Source organism: Cyprinodon tularosa, unplaced genomic scaffold (genome assembly GCF_016077235.1).
Source record: "Cyprinodon tularosa strain WSP-4 unplaced genomic scaffold, ASM1607723v1 ctg97, whole genome shotgun sequence".
NCBI lineage: Eukaryota > Metazoa > Chordata > Actinopteri > Cyprinodontiformes > Cyprinodontidae > Cyprinodon > Cyprinodon tularosa.
The window spans coordinates 204,336-219,210 of NW_024039751.1; the positions used below are offsets into that span (position 1 = coordinate 204,336).

Here is a 14,875-nt window from a genome sequence, read left to right on the forward strand (position 1 = left end):
GCTGAACGCGGCTACAACCGAGAGGGGTTTTAATCGGACAGGCTTTAGTACACACATCCCATAGAAATGGTAATAACTTGTAGGATAAAGTATATTTAATGCTGTAGTATTTGCCCCATTTATGATGAATGCAGGAAACATGGGTGCCCTCTGGTGGTGATTGCTGAAATTGATTAAATGGGAGGGAAACAAAACCAATCAAAACAATGTGGAGTTTATTCAACATTAGTTACATATTAGAAGTTTAACGTTGGAAAACAGTCTAACAGTTGGTGTATTAAGCTTTTAAATCCCTGAACAGCAAAGTTGGGCTCATCTGTGCTTCTTGAAGGCTGTAGAAAGAAGAAAAAACGATGAGCCATCTTAGCTTAAAGGTAAAACCAAAGCTTAAGTTTAGAATAAACTTACCTCTCCTTTTGGTTTTCTTTTTCATGATTTTCTTCTTTTTCTTTGCTCTAATGGTTTCCCCATCCTGGACAATAAGAATAAACCAAAATTAGCAATGAAATAACAGCAACCGGTGGAGAGTTTTACTGTGAGAACACACCTGTCCACCTTCACCGCCCGTCAGAGCTGTGATGTCGCTGAAGTGCGTGATGCCGCTGAGCTGGCCGGACATGGCCATGGTGCTCCTCTTCCTCGCCTTCCTCTCGTGCTTCGGCACGTTCAGACGCACCATCATCGACTCCTCGTAGTTCTTCCTGTGGAGCTCCTCTCGGCCCTCCCTCTCCGACTGGACGTCTCGCCTGTCCCGGATCTCCTCCGGAGCGTCGCTGTACTGCTGCCTCAGCTCCTGGATCACGGAGCTCCGGAGAGCCACCCGTCGCTGCCGCTCCATCTGAGCCTTCTTCCTGTCTGCCTCTGTCATGTCGCCATCTTGAAAGGTAAAAACCGCCTTTATTAACATCTGAGAAATTAGCTCAACTGAGAAGTTTAGCTCTACCATCGGAGTGGAGTGAGGTTACCGTAATGCACTGGTGCGATCTTTGGAGGTATATATTTCCTGCCACTAGAGTGAGCTGCTTTCTTGTCAGAAGCTCCCTTGTTTGCTTCATCTTCAGAGTCCGATTCGCTCAGCTGGACAATAAGACACAGAAGCATCTTTAATTTATTCTATAGCCAAACTAAAACATTAATAATCCAACAGATAACCGAAAGGATAATCAATACCTCCATAAATTAAGCAAAGTTATGAGAAAAGAGAGAAAAACTGACCTTGCTGACGAGATTTTCCGGATTTGGACGCAGATGCAGCGGGTCATTTTCAGCTAAAAGAAAAAGAACAAATGTATTCAGATCATCCTGCTACTGATAGGCTACTAGAGGTGATCTTTAATGGAAGGAAAACTCCAAACTCGTTTCACCTAAGCTTCCAGTAACAGCTGTGCGCACCAGTTTGTCAATCTGGTACTTCAGTTTGTGGTCCAGAGGTCGCATTTTCTCCAGAACCTTCAGAGAAGGAAAAACTCTCATTAAAAAGGAAAAACTAAATCCATCTTAGACAGGAACTGTCCTCCCTCTGAAAGGCACTCTTACAGTTCTGATTGTGACCACTCTGCTCAAAGCCGCGCTGTCCTTTATCTTCCCTCCTTCCGTCTTGATGCTGATCAGATGAGTGAGGTCCTGAAGGTAGAAGAGCAGGAGGTTGTAGCGAAGGTCCAAGAAGGACAAACCCTGCAAGGGACAATAAATATATATACAAACTAAAGTATCTGGTCAAGTGTTCATACTTTTTTTTTAGCTTCTTCATATTCTAACACTATAAAACCACAACCATCAATGCATTTCACAACATAATGATGTCACAGCCCTAAACGAAGCTGTGCTCAAGTATTAAGTGGAAGCCAAATGATGTAGTTTGCTTTTTACAAATAAAATCCTCCAAACAGAGCATTGTGAGCATGGTGGTGGTGGCATCATGGTGTGGAAATGTTTTTGTTAAGCAGGGGAAGGATGATGGAAGGAGCTAAACCTGAAAATAATAAAAAACACTTCAAATTTTCTTCTACCTTCCAGCAAAACTATGACGGTAAACAAACAGCTGGAGCTACAGTCGTTCAGATCAAAGCATTTCAATTGGTTTCAGTCAAACTTAGAACTGTAAGTACGGCAGTTCTGAGGAGATAAATGGATTTAGGTCTGGACTTATTCCAACACATCAACCCGCTTTGATCTGAAGCATTAAAAGTGTTGCTCATTCTGGATGTTTCCACCTCAGCCTCATGCCTTCCTTCTGAAACAGAATTTTGCAAAATTTTTGGAAAGAACCACCCTCTCCTCTTTAAAAAACAAAATGCACATGCACGACCCTGTACCCGTGCACGAGCCCATTTCTCCTCGTGCACGCTCTGTTTGAAAGTAGCTGTTTGCATCGCTCATACAAGCTTACGTTCCAAAAGAAGGTTTGCACGTCTTCCACTATGTCAGACTGGGGATGAGCAAGTAGGACGACCTTACGTAAACATATCACCAGAATGATTGACAATTAGGAGGACCAATTATTTTGATGATCAATCCCCCCAAAAAAACATCCTCTGCTATACCTTTAAAGGAGAATTCCGGTTTTTAACACTTTTAGCCCATTTTCTGTAGTGTCCAGGATGAAATCGAATGATCGACACCAAAAGTTTGACAGTTGGTCCTGTCTCTGCTTTTTGGCTCATTTAGAATCCACCCCTGGCTGCTTCAGAATGGCTTCCATAGTGCATGTCCGATAATGTCCTTAAAACAACCTTAAACGTTCTTTTTTTAAAATATGCTACTCACCGGGTCGTCAGCGCTGTTCAATGACGTTCCAAAAAAAGTTTCATAAAGAAAAAACGTTCCTGTAGTGTTTTATTTAGCATTTTGTAAATCCCATTGAGTTCTGTAGGAATAGTCAATATTCCCCTGCCACCGGAAACGGAAATGGGGCCTGTTTACACAGTTGTAGTCTTTTCGCTTCACTCTGTGTACTCCGACGTCGAGGTGCTAACGTCTCTGTTAAACACTTAAAAAAACTCTGAAAATGGAATACGAAAGGTGGATTCTTGATTCTCGTCGTCGGAGTACACAGAGTGAAGCGAAAAGACTACAACTGTGTAAACAGGCCCCATTTCCGTTTCCGGTGGCAGCGGAATATTGACTATTCCAACAGAACTCAATGGGATTTACAAAATGCTAAATAAAACACTACAGGAACGTTTTTTCTTCACGAAACTTTTTTTGGAACGTCATTGAACAGCGCTGACGACCCGGTGAGTAGCATATATAAAAAAAAAAAGAGCGTTTAAGGTTGTTTTAAGGACATTATCGAACATGCACTATGGAAGCCATTCTAAAGCAGCCAGGGGTGGATTCTGCATGAGCCAAAAAGCAGACACAGGACCAACTGTCAAAATTTTGGTGTCGATCATTCGATTTCATCCTGGACACTACAGAAAATGGGCTAAAAGTGTTAAAAACCGGAATTCTCCTTTAAGGTCCACTAGACTAACCGACCTGAAGGAGGGCATTCCCACAGCATGATGCCACTCCACCATGTTCCAATTAAATAGTTTTATTGCTTACCTTTGAAGTCTTGAACACTCCATCCTTAACTTTGGTCAACAGCTCATGGACATGACTGGTTACTGATGCCACCTAAAAGGAGAACAATCGTTTATAGAGGGAGAAAAACCAATAGGAACACGAACAGAGCAAAGGTCAGCAGCTCTGTTATTTTCAATGTGAATAAGTCGCTTATATTCGCTCATACTGCTGTTTTATAGCCTGATAAGACATCCAGTTACAGTTTAAGGAAAATATTAACCTTCTCCCTATGGCGTCGTAAACAAAGATACATTATTATTATGCTGATGATTCATTGCAGATCTTCCAAAAAGAGGATTTTCATGAGATGTTTTTGTAATATAAATAAACCCCTACCTGCTCCGTGAGGTTATTTAACAGCTGCACAGCTCTGGGTACATCGCTTTCGATTAGATCCTGTAAAAATAAGAAAACCAATCCTGTTAGCAGACATGTAGCAGGAGGCGATCATGTTTTATCTGTAAGCGAAGCAGATTCGCTTTAGAAAATTAATCCCCGACGTTAAGAGGAATATAAGAGATTAGTTCAAGGAGTTAACAGGGAGGTAATTAAAAGCTTTAGAAGTAGAACAATAAAGTTGTAATAGTGGTTTAACGCGGCGGTTAGACTCACGTTGACAACAGGAGCAGCCATTTTAACTTCCACTGCTGTACGGAAGCCGCGGAGGGACAAAAATCTGAAGTTCCTTCGCGCTTTCTGTAATGTTGGAAGCTTAAATGATTCAAAAACGTTGAAAAACTTAATCAAAATGTACGGAAGAGGATTAGCACCAATGGAGAAAAAATAAATAAAAAGTTAACTGATTTTAAAATTTTATTTCAGTATAATATGAGAAAAAGGTGAGAATTCTAACTTTAATTTCAGAATTCTAACTTTAATTTCAGAATTTTTACTTTTTTCTCAGAATTCTGAATTTAATCTCAGAATGTTGGATCTTAATGTAGATGGGCACCATGAAGGAAGAGATGTGGGAGCGCTCAGCTTCACTGACAAAGATGTGGGTTGTTTGGGTGGGCCAGGAATACGTTGGTGGAAAATGATGGAATTAAGGCAACTTTTTACTTGCCCGAGTTGTCCCCGGTGATGTTAATTAAAGTTCAGATTAAAATCAGAATTCTTAGAAAAAAGTCCGAATTCCAAGGTGAAAGTCATAATTCTGAGAAAAAAAAGTCAGAATTCTGAGAAATAAATTCAGAATTATGACTTTTTTTCCCATATTAAACTGAAATAATATTTAAAAATCTGTTAACTTTTTAATTTTTTCAGTGGCCCTAATTCTCTTCCGTAAAAATGTCTTCCGAAAGGCTTTTTTTTTTTTTTTTTTTTTTTTACTCGTCTTTAATCTTTAATCTAATTTTGAGCTGTTATGTGCTGTTACTTCCTAACCTCCTACTTCTATTAACCCCACTAAGTGACATCTGGGCAGCTTTCTGAAGAATGATGATCCACCTTCATTTTCTTTCTGGGTCCGAATACAAGACAGTTTTTTGTGCAACAGTATCTGTAGGCCCTACTTGTGCTGTGATGAATTATCTGTGTAATAATTTACCTATAGACTTTAAATAAACATGCTTGCATATGCTTTAATTTATTCTGCACTAGAGCAAGTTGGTGCACCAATGCTAAGAAATGTTCAGTTTGCTTTTCTCCATCTTGGCCAGCAGCAGCTTAATTCGATCATTGCATTCATCAGTGAGTCTCTATGTGAAGCAACACTATATGGTTTAGAGAGGGGAAATATTTACTGGTTCATCACACACACCAAACTTATAACGAAACTTGTTATCCAGGTCTCGGTGAATACAATAAAGGTTTAAAGACAAAACAACTGTATTTCAGTTCTTGTTTTTTAACCCTTTTTGCACTTTTATTTTTATTATAAAAAGGTAGGTCCTTTATTTCCAATTCAGTAAATTAAAATATGCAGAGGCTCAATTATTTGTTTTAAAGTAGCTGTGGAAAAACTTTTTTTACGGAAACATATGTGTAGCATGTACTTAATATAGTTTCAAAATTGTTTTATAAGTCTGATGTATGATTATACTCTTAAACATCATGTTTTAATTATCCCCAAAAGCAGGAAACACAATTTACAGAAGTTACAGCTTGAAAAATTCAGTTTTACTTCAGTCAGTATGGTCACTTATCCCCCCGTAGCGGTACCTGTCCACTCGTAGATGTCATATTAAAACCACATCTCTGATAAGACTGCACTCTCTCTCCAAATAAACTCTTTCTATTCAAATAAAACTCTTTTTTTCTTCTTTTTTTTTTTGGGGGGGGGGGGGGGGGGGGGGGGGGGGGGGGGGGTTAGATTTGGTATTTTCTGGTCTAAAGTCATCAACTACTTGCACTTTAACATTAGTAAACGTGCCTTTTAAAGGAATCTCCTATTTTTCAGATATTGTGCTGTAGTTCTGGTTGCACTTCTAACTTTAACTCAATAATAAATTAGGTTATTTTAAACATAAAGTCCAAAATTATTAATATGTTGAAATGCTTTTTTATATATGGATATAAAATAGAGCTATACTCAGACTAAACTATTGTTAAATAGAACTTTCTGACATAAACAAGTTCATTTTGGCAGTCAGACATCCTGCGCTGACTTCATATCTCCATTGTCATTTAATAGAGGGCGATCAGATAAAGACATCCTGGATGTTTCCTCACAGCTCAGGCCTCTGGGATTCCTCCTGAACTTGATAACCACCTGTCCCCTCAGAGATGTTAATGAGACATAAATGCTAATTGTAGGGCCCCTGGTTGCGATAAGAGGGTAAGTGATGGCTCAATGTTACAGTTTTTTTGTTTTTTTTTCGGATTTCAGAGGAACCCATGAATGGAAGTTGAATCGTCTTCCTAAAAAGGATGAAATGTGCAACAGTTAGTGTCTGAGAGAGAGAGGAAGTGCTGATGTGATCATCAGAGGGGTACCTGCCTTTCAGTGTCCTGTCTTAAAGTCATTACCACTCACACAGCCCGAGGAGAGATACGGAGTTAGAGGAGAGCCATGGTAAGTCACAACCAAGCTTTAAATTAATCGAAATTGGCCTTAATGTTAGAAATTGGAATAAAAAAAAATGGTGCATTCAGTAAATCCACCAACAGAGTTTCTGTTTTAATGTGAGCTAAATACGGAATATACTCTCAGCTTTCTGTCGTAGGCCTGTTTGGTAAAATTAACTACTTCATCATTACTGTCTTGTGGGCATGAAAGTCCAAATAATGGCAATAATTAGTTTTATATATTAAATATATCAAGTATGTGGATAATTTTGACTTTTTGCATCAAACCAAACAATCTAAAACATGTACTGTAATGAGATTTCATGAGTAGCTAGTTTAAGAATGCCCCCAGAAAGGCTTTCAGCAACCACTTACCATTCTTATTGATTATTTTATCACATATATCTATTTAAAGTATAGCATAAAATGTAAAAAAAAAAGTAATAATTCACACTATTTTTTATGCAGAATAAACATATTTATGTGGGTTATATCTGATTTTAATGTTCCCAGTTTAATCGGTTACTTTTTCTGTATAAAGTTTGCATATATTAATTAATAAGCAACAATTTGTTGTAATTTATAACGATCCTACTATTAAAAAAAAGCTGTCTTATGAGGACGCACTGTATATACTGTATATATCACATGCACCTTTTTCTTCCTTTGGTGCATTCTTCTTTTCAACTTAAGCCGATGCAACGAGTAAATTTCTCCACTGTGAGATCAATAAAATTAATCAATCAATTTATTTTCTATAGGTTGTTAACAAGTTGTTGCATGAATTATTTAGATAATATTTAAGCTCTACTGTTTCAGTTAAAGTAACATGATGATAAAAGCATGGATTTAATCTAATTCTGCCATCAACGTTCCGTACAGATGTCAGATTCCAGAGTGTCCTCTGTCATCCAGGAATGGGTGAGCTCGTATCCCGCTCAGCCTCACAGCCAAACCCTGAATCCTGTCTCCAACCAAGCTGCAGCCTCCAACCAGATATCTCAGATGGACATGATCTCATACAACCAGTCCCAGGGGATCATAAGGGGGGGTGCTGATGACAGAGTGGTTGAACAGATGATGGGGCTGCCCTACCTGTCCTACAACACATCCTGTTTCAGCCACGGTTCTAACTCAGGGAATTCGAACCACCATCAGAGCCATGCAGGCACTCAGCAGGTGAGTCTAGTGTTGCATTGAAGGAGTAAAAAAAACAAACAAAAAAAAACTCTCTGTTTAAATGTTTCTGTGCTTCTCCATACAGGATTTCTCCCCCTTCCTGCTGCCCACCCTCAGGGCCCCTGTGACCAAGAGAAGCATCAGCAAGGATAGCGCAGAGTACCGCCTGAGGCGTGAGAGGAACAACATCGCAGTGAGGAAGAGCAGGGACAAAGCCCGTAGGAGGATCATGCTGACCCAGCAGAGGGCCCTGCAGCTACAGGAGGAGAACCAGAAGCTGCAGATGAAGATAGGACAGCTCACCCAGGAGCTGGACACTCTGAAACACATCCTGTCGCAGCGGCACCTGCAGGGAGCCGAGGAGGGAGCAGCACAGGAGGCCGGCATCTGAACACGCATCACAGCTACTGCTAGCATAGACATGAATGTCAAACGACTCAAGAGTCTCATTTACACTAACATTTGCGAATTTTGGGAAGTGGAAAGATTGACTATAGCATAGGTTTAAGATGTGTGCTTCTTGAAGTTGCATAACGCTTAAAAAAAGCAGAACTTACTCAGAGTCTCCTGTCAACCGCACAGAGGTTCTGTTCGCCACCCTTCAGCTTTAGTGCATCTTAAACATTTCAGTTGCTTTGGGTTTTAAATGCTTAATGTTTTAACCTAATGACTGATTATGAAAAGGATAAATTCTTTCAATCTCATGCTGTAATATTTCACACCACAATAAAAGCCAAATGATTTAATCAGGTTGTGTTAACCTCAACACGGGAAAGGTTTTTAAAAATACACTTTAGTTCTATGTTTTAACTTTTATAAGCAGAATCCAGAAATTACAAAAAGTTATAAATTCACTTTATAATTTTGATTGCTTACATTAGTAAAAAGCTTTAGTTGGTCAACTGTATCAGCTTTCTTGCACTAGTTAAGGAATTTAAATGGAACCTTGGTTTTATTTAAACAAATAATCAAACAAAATATCTAAATTTCAAGCACATAGCTCTGGAATTCCACTTCAATTACCTTTTTTATTTTAAAAGACGATTTTATTCATGTTTTTTTTCATCAGCTTAGTTTTTGCTAAGGGTAAAACATTATGAGCTATAAAAAATTTACAGTTTACAAGCTTTAGCTTAGCTATTGCTGCTGATTAATAAGATTTGTTTACTTTAGCTCACGTAAGTAAATGATCCTGTCCTCTTAACAGTTTTTAATTAAAATGAAAGTAAACCAATTAAGTTTATCATAAATAATCTCATGTTTGATTTTATCCATTAAAAGAAAACTATTTGTAAATTTGCTTTCTAGACAACTGTTAGCTAAGGATGCGGTGTGCAGCTAAATACAGAGATATAACATTTTACATTTTTGAAAATTATATTTAAGAGGTAAATTATTAAGTTTGGATGTCCTGATTCCCTGTATTAAAAAAACAAAAAAACAAAAACAAATTGCAATGTTCTATTTTTGGCTATCTACCAATTAAGATAAAAGATTGCTTTTAGAAAAAACATGATACATTAGAAAGAACAATTTTAATTATATTTAACAACAAAGCTGAAAAGTTCTATCCATCTATGATATTTTTTTTTTCCTTTTCTTTTACTGTTTTTGTCATTTCTAATACATTTTTATAAATTTGTTTTTATGTCAGCTAATTAAATATGGAAATGTTCTAATATGGCATACTGTATTTTTTTGATATATACATTCAAAATAAAGGATGTGATTGATTTTATATTTCAGTCTCTTCAATTTGTGTCAGCTGCAAAGACAAAAAGAAAAAATAACCCTTTGATGTTCAAATTTCCCACAGTGAAATTATGGTTCAAATGTAGTAAATGAAGCATTTTTGGGTGAAAAATATTATTTAGGCATTTTACGAAGTTTTAATGTATTAGAAAATGCAAAAAAAACAAAACAACTAATTGTCAGTTTGTAAAACATAGAAATAAACTCTGTGGATGTAATTTCTTTTTGTAAAATCAGAAGAATAACACTGAAAATGCAATAAAATAAAAAATAAAAATGAAAAGATAAATCATGAAGATGCAAACTGGTCGACGGGACATTCATGAAAGTTGTCCACTGTTTCTGTCAGTCAGATTTGTTGTATGATTTCTACTTCATAACCATTGACTAATCATTTTACCTGACATTTGTTGTCTTCTTCAGAGCTGATTGTGAAGTCTTATTGCCCAACAGAGTTACACAACCACCCGTGGTTTGTAGTGGAGGCAACGCAATCTAAAAATCTTAGTGCCTCCATCCACTAATATTTGATTTATGCCTTTATATTGATGCAAATTACTTTAAATTTACTTATCAAGATATTGTAGGAAAATCTGATTGGTTATTTTCTATGAATAATTAGTAAAATATTGTCAAATAAAGAATTTCTTCTCCATTATGATATTGTTTTTCAGTGATACACAGAATAATGGTTGTTGACATCATTCTTTCTTCATTTAAACATCTAAAAAACAGAGCTGTAGGATTCCTAGCCTTAACATTGCATAGAATCAACATTTTCTGTTGCTGTATCATTGATTCCCCACAGCATCCTTCATCAAGGTACATGGCGCACACCAGCCGTGCTATTTCCCATTAACCCTCTACCCACAGAAACGGACGTCATGCCATGGACCGTTGTGCCCCAGCGGTTTCCCTTTGTGGGATGGCCAAGATTTCAACACAGTGGAGGACAGAGCTGAGGAGCTCAGAGATAATATCAGTGTTTCGCGCTGCCAGGGCCTTCCTGTGGCTGTGATGGTAATGAAGGGACACAGAGATAGCAGACAGAAATGAGGGGGTGGGGGCATCCAGCCAGACATTTGGCTTATTTACGTAATGTAAAATCTTAGATTTTTGGCTTAAGATTTAAGATTCCATTGGAACTATAGGGGAGATGAAAACCTATTTGATTAACTACTAATTTTTACTGTTTCTACTGGATAAAGATGCCCCAAGTTAATAAAAGTTATATTAAACAAACAGAACAGTGACTTAGGATGACAACAATCAGTAAATAACATGAATAAAAGCAATATGAAAACATGAAGTTAGTGAAATATCTCAAAAAACCAACACATTATGCCTCGATCGAAGGTAATTAATGAGCAGATGAAAGAACTCTGTCAGGAAATGGTTTGAACCAATCTGAAAGCCATTAGTCATGAAATATACGTATCACATTGGGGAACCTTACCTGGACTAACCAAAATTACTCCAAAAGTGCAGCAAAGACTGCGACTGCGACATAAACCCTAGTCTGCATCAGAGTTCATGTCACAATAAAATAAAGGGCATCCATGGGAGAGAGCTACAGCCAGAACCTCACATTCCCTTCAAACATCTAATAATATTCAGCAGATTGTCAAGACAGAGGCCGAATGCATTTTATTTTGTTTCTACTGAGATTATCTTTGTTTTATATAGAAATTGTCATCCATTCATCTTCTGCTGCTTTTTGTCAGGGTTGGGGGGGGGGGGGGGGGGGGGGGTATCTTGTGCCTAGAACTGGTGAGCAGCCCACACTGCAAAAAAATCTAAATATTGATATGTAATTTTTTCTTAAAATAAGTGCATTTGTTCTTGGATTGAGGAGGTAAAAGAGACATTTTGCTAATAGATCAATACAATTTACACTTAAAATAAGAAAACACAATTGCATTGTCTTATTTCAAGTGCATAGGATCTAAATATCTTATTTAAAGTGTAAAAATACTAATTCCATTGACTCCATCTCATTTACCTACTCAAATTAAGGATAAATACACTTAGTTAAAAAAAATTGTAGTTATTTCTAGATTGTTTTTCTAGTCCAGGGTTGACCAGTCTATCCTAAGGCAACAAATACAGCGATGCAAAGAAAAACACACATGTTTGTATTTCTATGCATATTAGGAGTTTACATTGATTTACATTCCTTTTAGATCCTGAATTTATGCCTAACCCTGACATTTACCCCAATTCTAACCCTTTTCAGTATATTTCTAACCCTAACCTTAAACTAAAGTATTTCCCACCTTACATCTAAACTAACTTTGTAAGGTTAAAAATGGGGCTGCGCCACATTAGGACCAGACTTTTGGCCCCATAAGGTCTGTTGGTCCTCAGAAGGACAAATAAATATACCCAAAACGGTCCTAAATATGTCATACACTCACACAAACTTGTCTCACTATCTTTGTGGGGCCTTTCCATTGACCTAATACCTGACCCCAATGTAACCTTAATTAATATCTTAGTCTTAAACGTGACCCCTGATGTAAAAACAGCAATTCCCCTCATGGGGTCCAGGCATCGGGCCCCACAAGGAGCAGTCGGTCCCCACAACAATGTATTAAAAACAAGGGGTCTTAAAGATGAAGTGATCAGTGATATTTTTTTAAATTGTGGGTTGAACACAGAGAGAACAAATGCATGCAAAGGGAGAAAATGCAATCTCCATGCAGAACGACGCGGATCCAGGAATCAAATATAGGACCTCCCTGCTGCACGGCTACAGAGCAAGAAAGAGAAATATTTCATTTCAATATTACATTTCAAAGAAGTAAAAAAAAAACAATCCACTGGACTTTGATTCCATGTTTGAAGACATTTCACTTCTCATCCAGGAAGCTTTTTTAAATGAAAAATGTCAGAATTAGCATCAACTTCCAAGCGTTGTAGAGTTAAATTAAATATAGGAGAAAGCTGCAACAGGCCTTGTTGCTGGATACAATTAAACGTTGATATCCATTTTGTTGGTGAATAAGACCATTTTTAAACTTCTTACACTTTTTCTACATTTATGATACTTTGAAGCATTTCTTTTATTTAACATGACATTTTTCAAAAAGCAAAAATCCCCTAAGCACAGCTGCAGATCAGCCCAACCAAACTTAATCTCTTCTCTGAGTCTTATTGGGCTTTTTCTCTTTTTCTATGAAATACAAACAATTGCTTGTGAAAATTTACAAAAGGAGAGTGAAAGTGCAATAAATACCTTTTTTTTTTCACTCTGACATGTCCTCAGGCAAATAAAAACTTCTGTGTGACCGTGTCTGTTGAAATGTCCCACAGCGTCATGTGGGGCAATCTGTGGTCCCAGGACTGCAACATCTCCACAGAGTTAAGAAAGTCTGTATTTCACCTAATCCCTAACAAGTTACTCAACTTTAGAGCACCATATGGACCTCACCACAACCCCGCCAACAGAGCTCAGCTCCCAGATCATATACTGATAAAAAAAAAAAAAAAAATGTAAGTTTTATATTATTGTAGAAGGAAATGAGAAAAAACATTTGCAAGTAACGTTGGGTGATGCTTTTAAGTTCAGGCAGTTAAACCCCCCTGAAAAAACTCCCCCTAAATGACCTGTTAACAAACTGCAAAATGGGTTTGCCATATCTTAGATAGAAGAAGGAAAAATAGAACATTCAGAACCACCAAATATAATGTTTATTGTCGACTGAAATACAAAGCCTGGATGAGGAAAACACATTAACTCTGCTATAAATATTTAATTTTATTATAACTTCCTTTGCAGCCTTCAGCTCTGATGGTCCTGTCATGCATGCCAAGTGGAGCAAACACGGTTGGACATCAGTTACCACATTTTATACTAAAAAAATTTTGAAAATGTGATTTACTGTGGGAATAATAAGGGTGACACTTGTTGCAGAAGATTCTCTGGTTTGCTTCTTCAGACAAGCGGCAGCAGCAGGGTCAGGCACAGAGGAATGAAAGACCTCCATGAACCCCTGTCTCAATCTGCATGGAGGAATATTTGGGTGTTTGACATGCCACCTCTGGGTCTCTTATTTACAGCGCCACCCTGTGGCAGAAAATATGAAGAAACAGAAAAGAGCACAGATAGACAGACAGCTCACTCTGTCATGCACTGTTGGAAAGTTGTGATTTATGAGATACATAAACACATATAAGTTTATGATTTTTTTACATTAAGAAAAACTGAGGAAATCATTTAAGTCTGGTATATATTTGCATTTAGCCCCTTTGAGTGATTACTTTGAAGAACCAGAGTTTACTGCATTAAAGCTTAAAGTCTATTGGGAATAATGCCACCAGATTTAATCAAACATTCTGCCTATTTTTTTCAAATCTATAGACATAGATTTCTATACATTCTTGTTTGCAAAATAATTTAAGTTACTGACCCCATCTTCTCCGATAGGCCTCGAATAAATTCACACCAATCTTCTACCTTCGGAATTCTCCTTTTTTGATTAAAAAGAAAAAAATCTGTTCGCTATTACAATTTTTAACCTTAGAGATTTTTAAAGGACATTAGGTAACAAACAGCATCATAAAGTCAAAGGAACGTGGCACACAGGAAGAGTTAAGGATCTGCACGTTTTAAGTGGTTATAAAACAACTTCCCAAGTTTTGATCGTAAAACACAACAATGTTTATATTGTCACCTGAACAACTGCAAACCTACAAAAACACCACTTTTGTCTCAAAGTGACAGGCTGGTCAAGGACTGCAATGGTCAAAAGCCCGTGGTCATTTTAGAGCAGCTGCTGAGATCTGTAGCTCAGGTGGGAAAGTTCTTTGACTACTTTTAGTTTTTCGCAGGTCTAGTTTAGTTTATATGTAAGAGGTCTTTTAGTTATTAGGCTCCTCTCTTATAGAACCAGCTACCAGTTTAAGTCTGTGAGGCTGACATCCTTTCTACTATTAAGATTAGGCTTGAAACTCAGGATAACAAAAGCTATCCTGAGGTATCTCTATAGTTATGCTGCTATAGGCTTAGACTGCTGGAGGACATAAGAGCAACTTTTAACCATTCTGCTTCATTGTATCTCGGTTCTCCCATTCTGCAGTATTTGTTGAATGGTTACCCCTAACCTGAAAAAAAAAAAGTTTTCAGTGTAATATGGGGAAAATGTCAGAATTCTGAGATTAATGTCAGAATTCTAACTTTCCCCCCATATTAAAATGAAATAATATTTAAAAATCAGTTAACTTTTTTTTTTTTTTTTCAGTGGCCCTAATACTCTTCCATATTTTTCTGTACATGTCATGATGGTTTTTAAAGATCTCACCCACATGCAGAGTTTCACTCAGAGAGCCAGGGGAAAAGTTAACAGGTTTATTGAGAGGTTGA

General features: G+C 37.4%; 2 protein-coding genes across 2 annotated transcripts; one reads left to right on the forward strand and one right to left on the reverse strand.

Annotated features, from left to right (window-relative positions):
• Positions 1 to 195: 195 nt before the first annotated feature.
• ngdn (neuroguidin, EIF4E binding protein) lies at positions 196 to 4,203 on the reverse strand. The gene is made up of 10 exons (XM_038275587.1): positions 4,183 to 4,203; positions 3,907 to 3,966; positions 3,550 to 3,621; positions 1,537 to 1,674; positions 1,365 to 1,449; positions 1,216 to 1,268; positions 966 to 1,077; positions 548 to 876; positions 409 to 472; positions 196 to 332 (listed from the first exon to the last, which is right to left on the reverse strand). The coding sequence occupies exons 1-10, from the start codon at positions 4,201 to 4,203 to the stop codon at positions 313 to 315; spliced, it is 954 nt and encodes a 317-aa protein (XP_038131515.1). The 3' UTR covers positions 196 to 312.
• Positions 4,204 to 6,411: 2,208 nt separating this feature from the next.
• Positions 6,412 to 9,377, forward strand: cebp1 (CCAAT/enhancer binding protein (C/EBP) 1). Its single transcript, XM_038275618.1, has 3 exons — positions 6,412 to 6,586; positions 7,462 to 7,758; positions 7,844 to 9,377. The coding sequence occupies exons 1-3, from the start codon at positions 6,584 to 6,586 to the stop codon at positions 8,147 to 8,149; spliced, it is 606 nt and encodes a 201-aa protein (XP_038131546.1). The 5' UTR covers positions 6,412 to 6,583; the 3' UTR covers positions 8,150 to 9,377.
• The last annotated feature ends 5,498 nt before the right edge of the window (positions 9,378 to 14,875 follow it).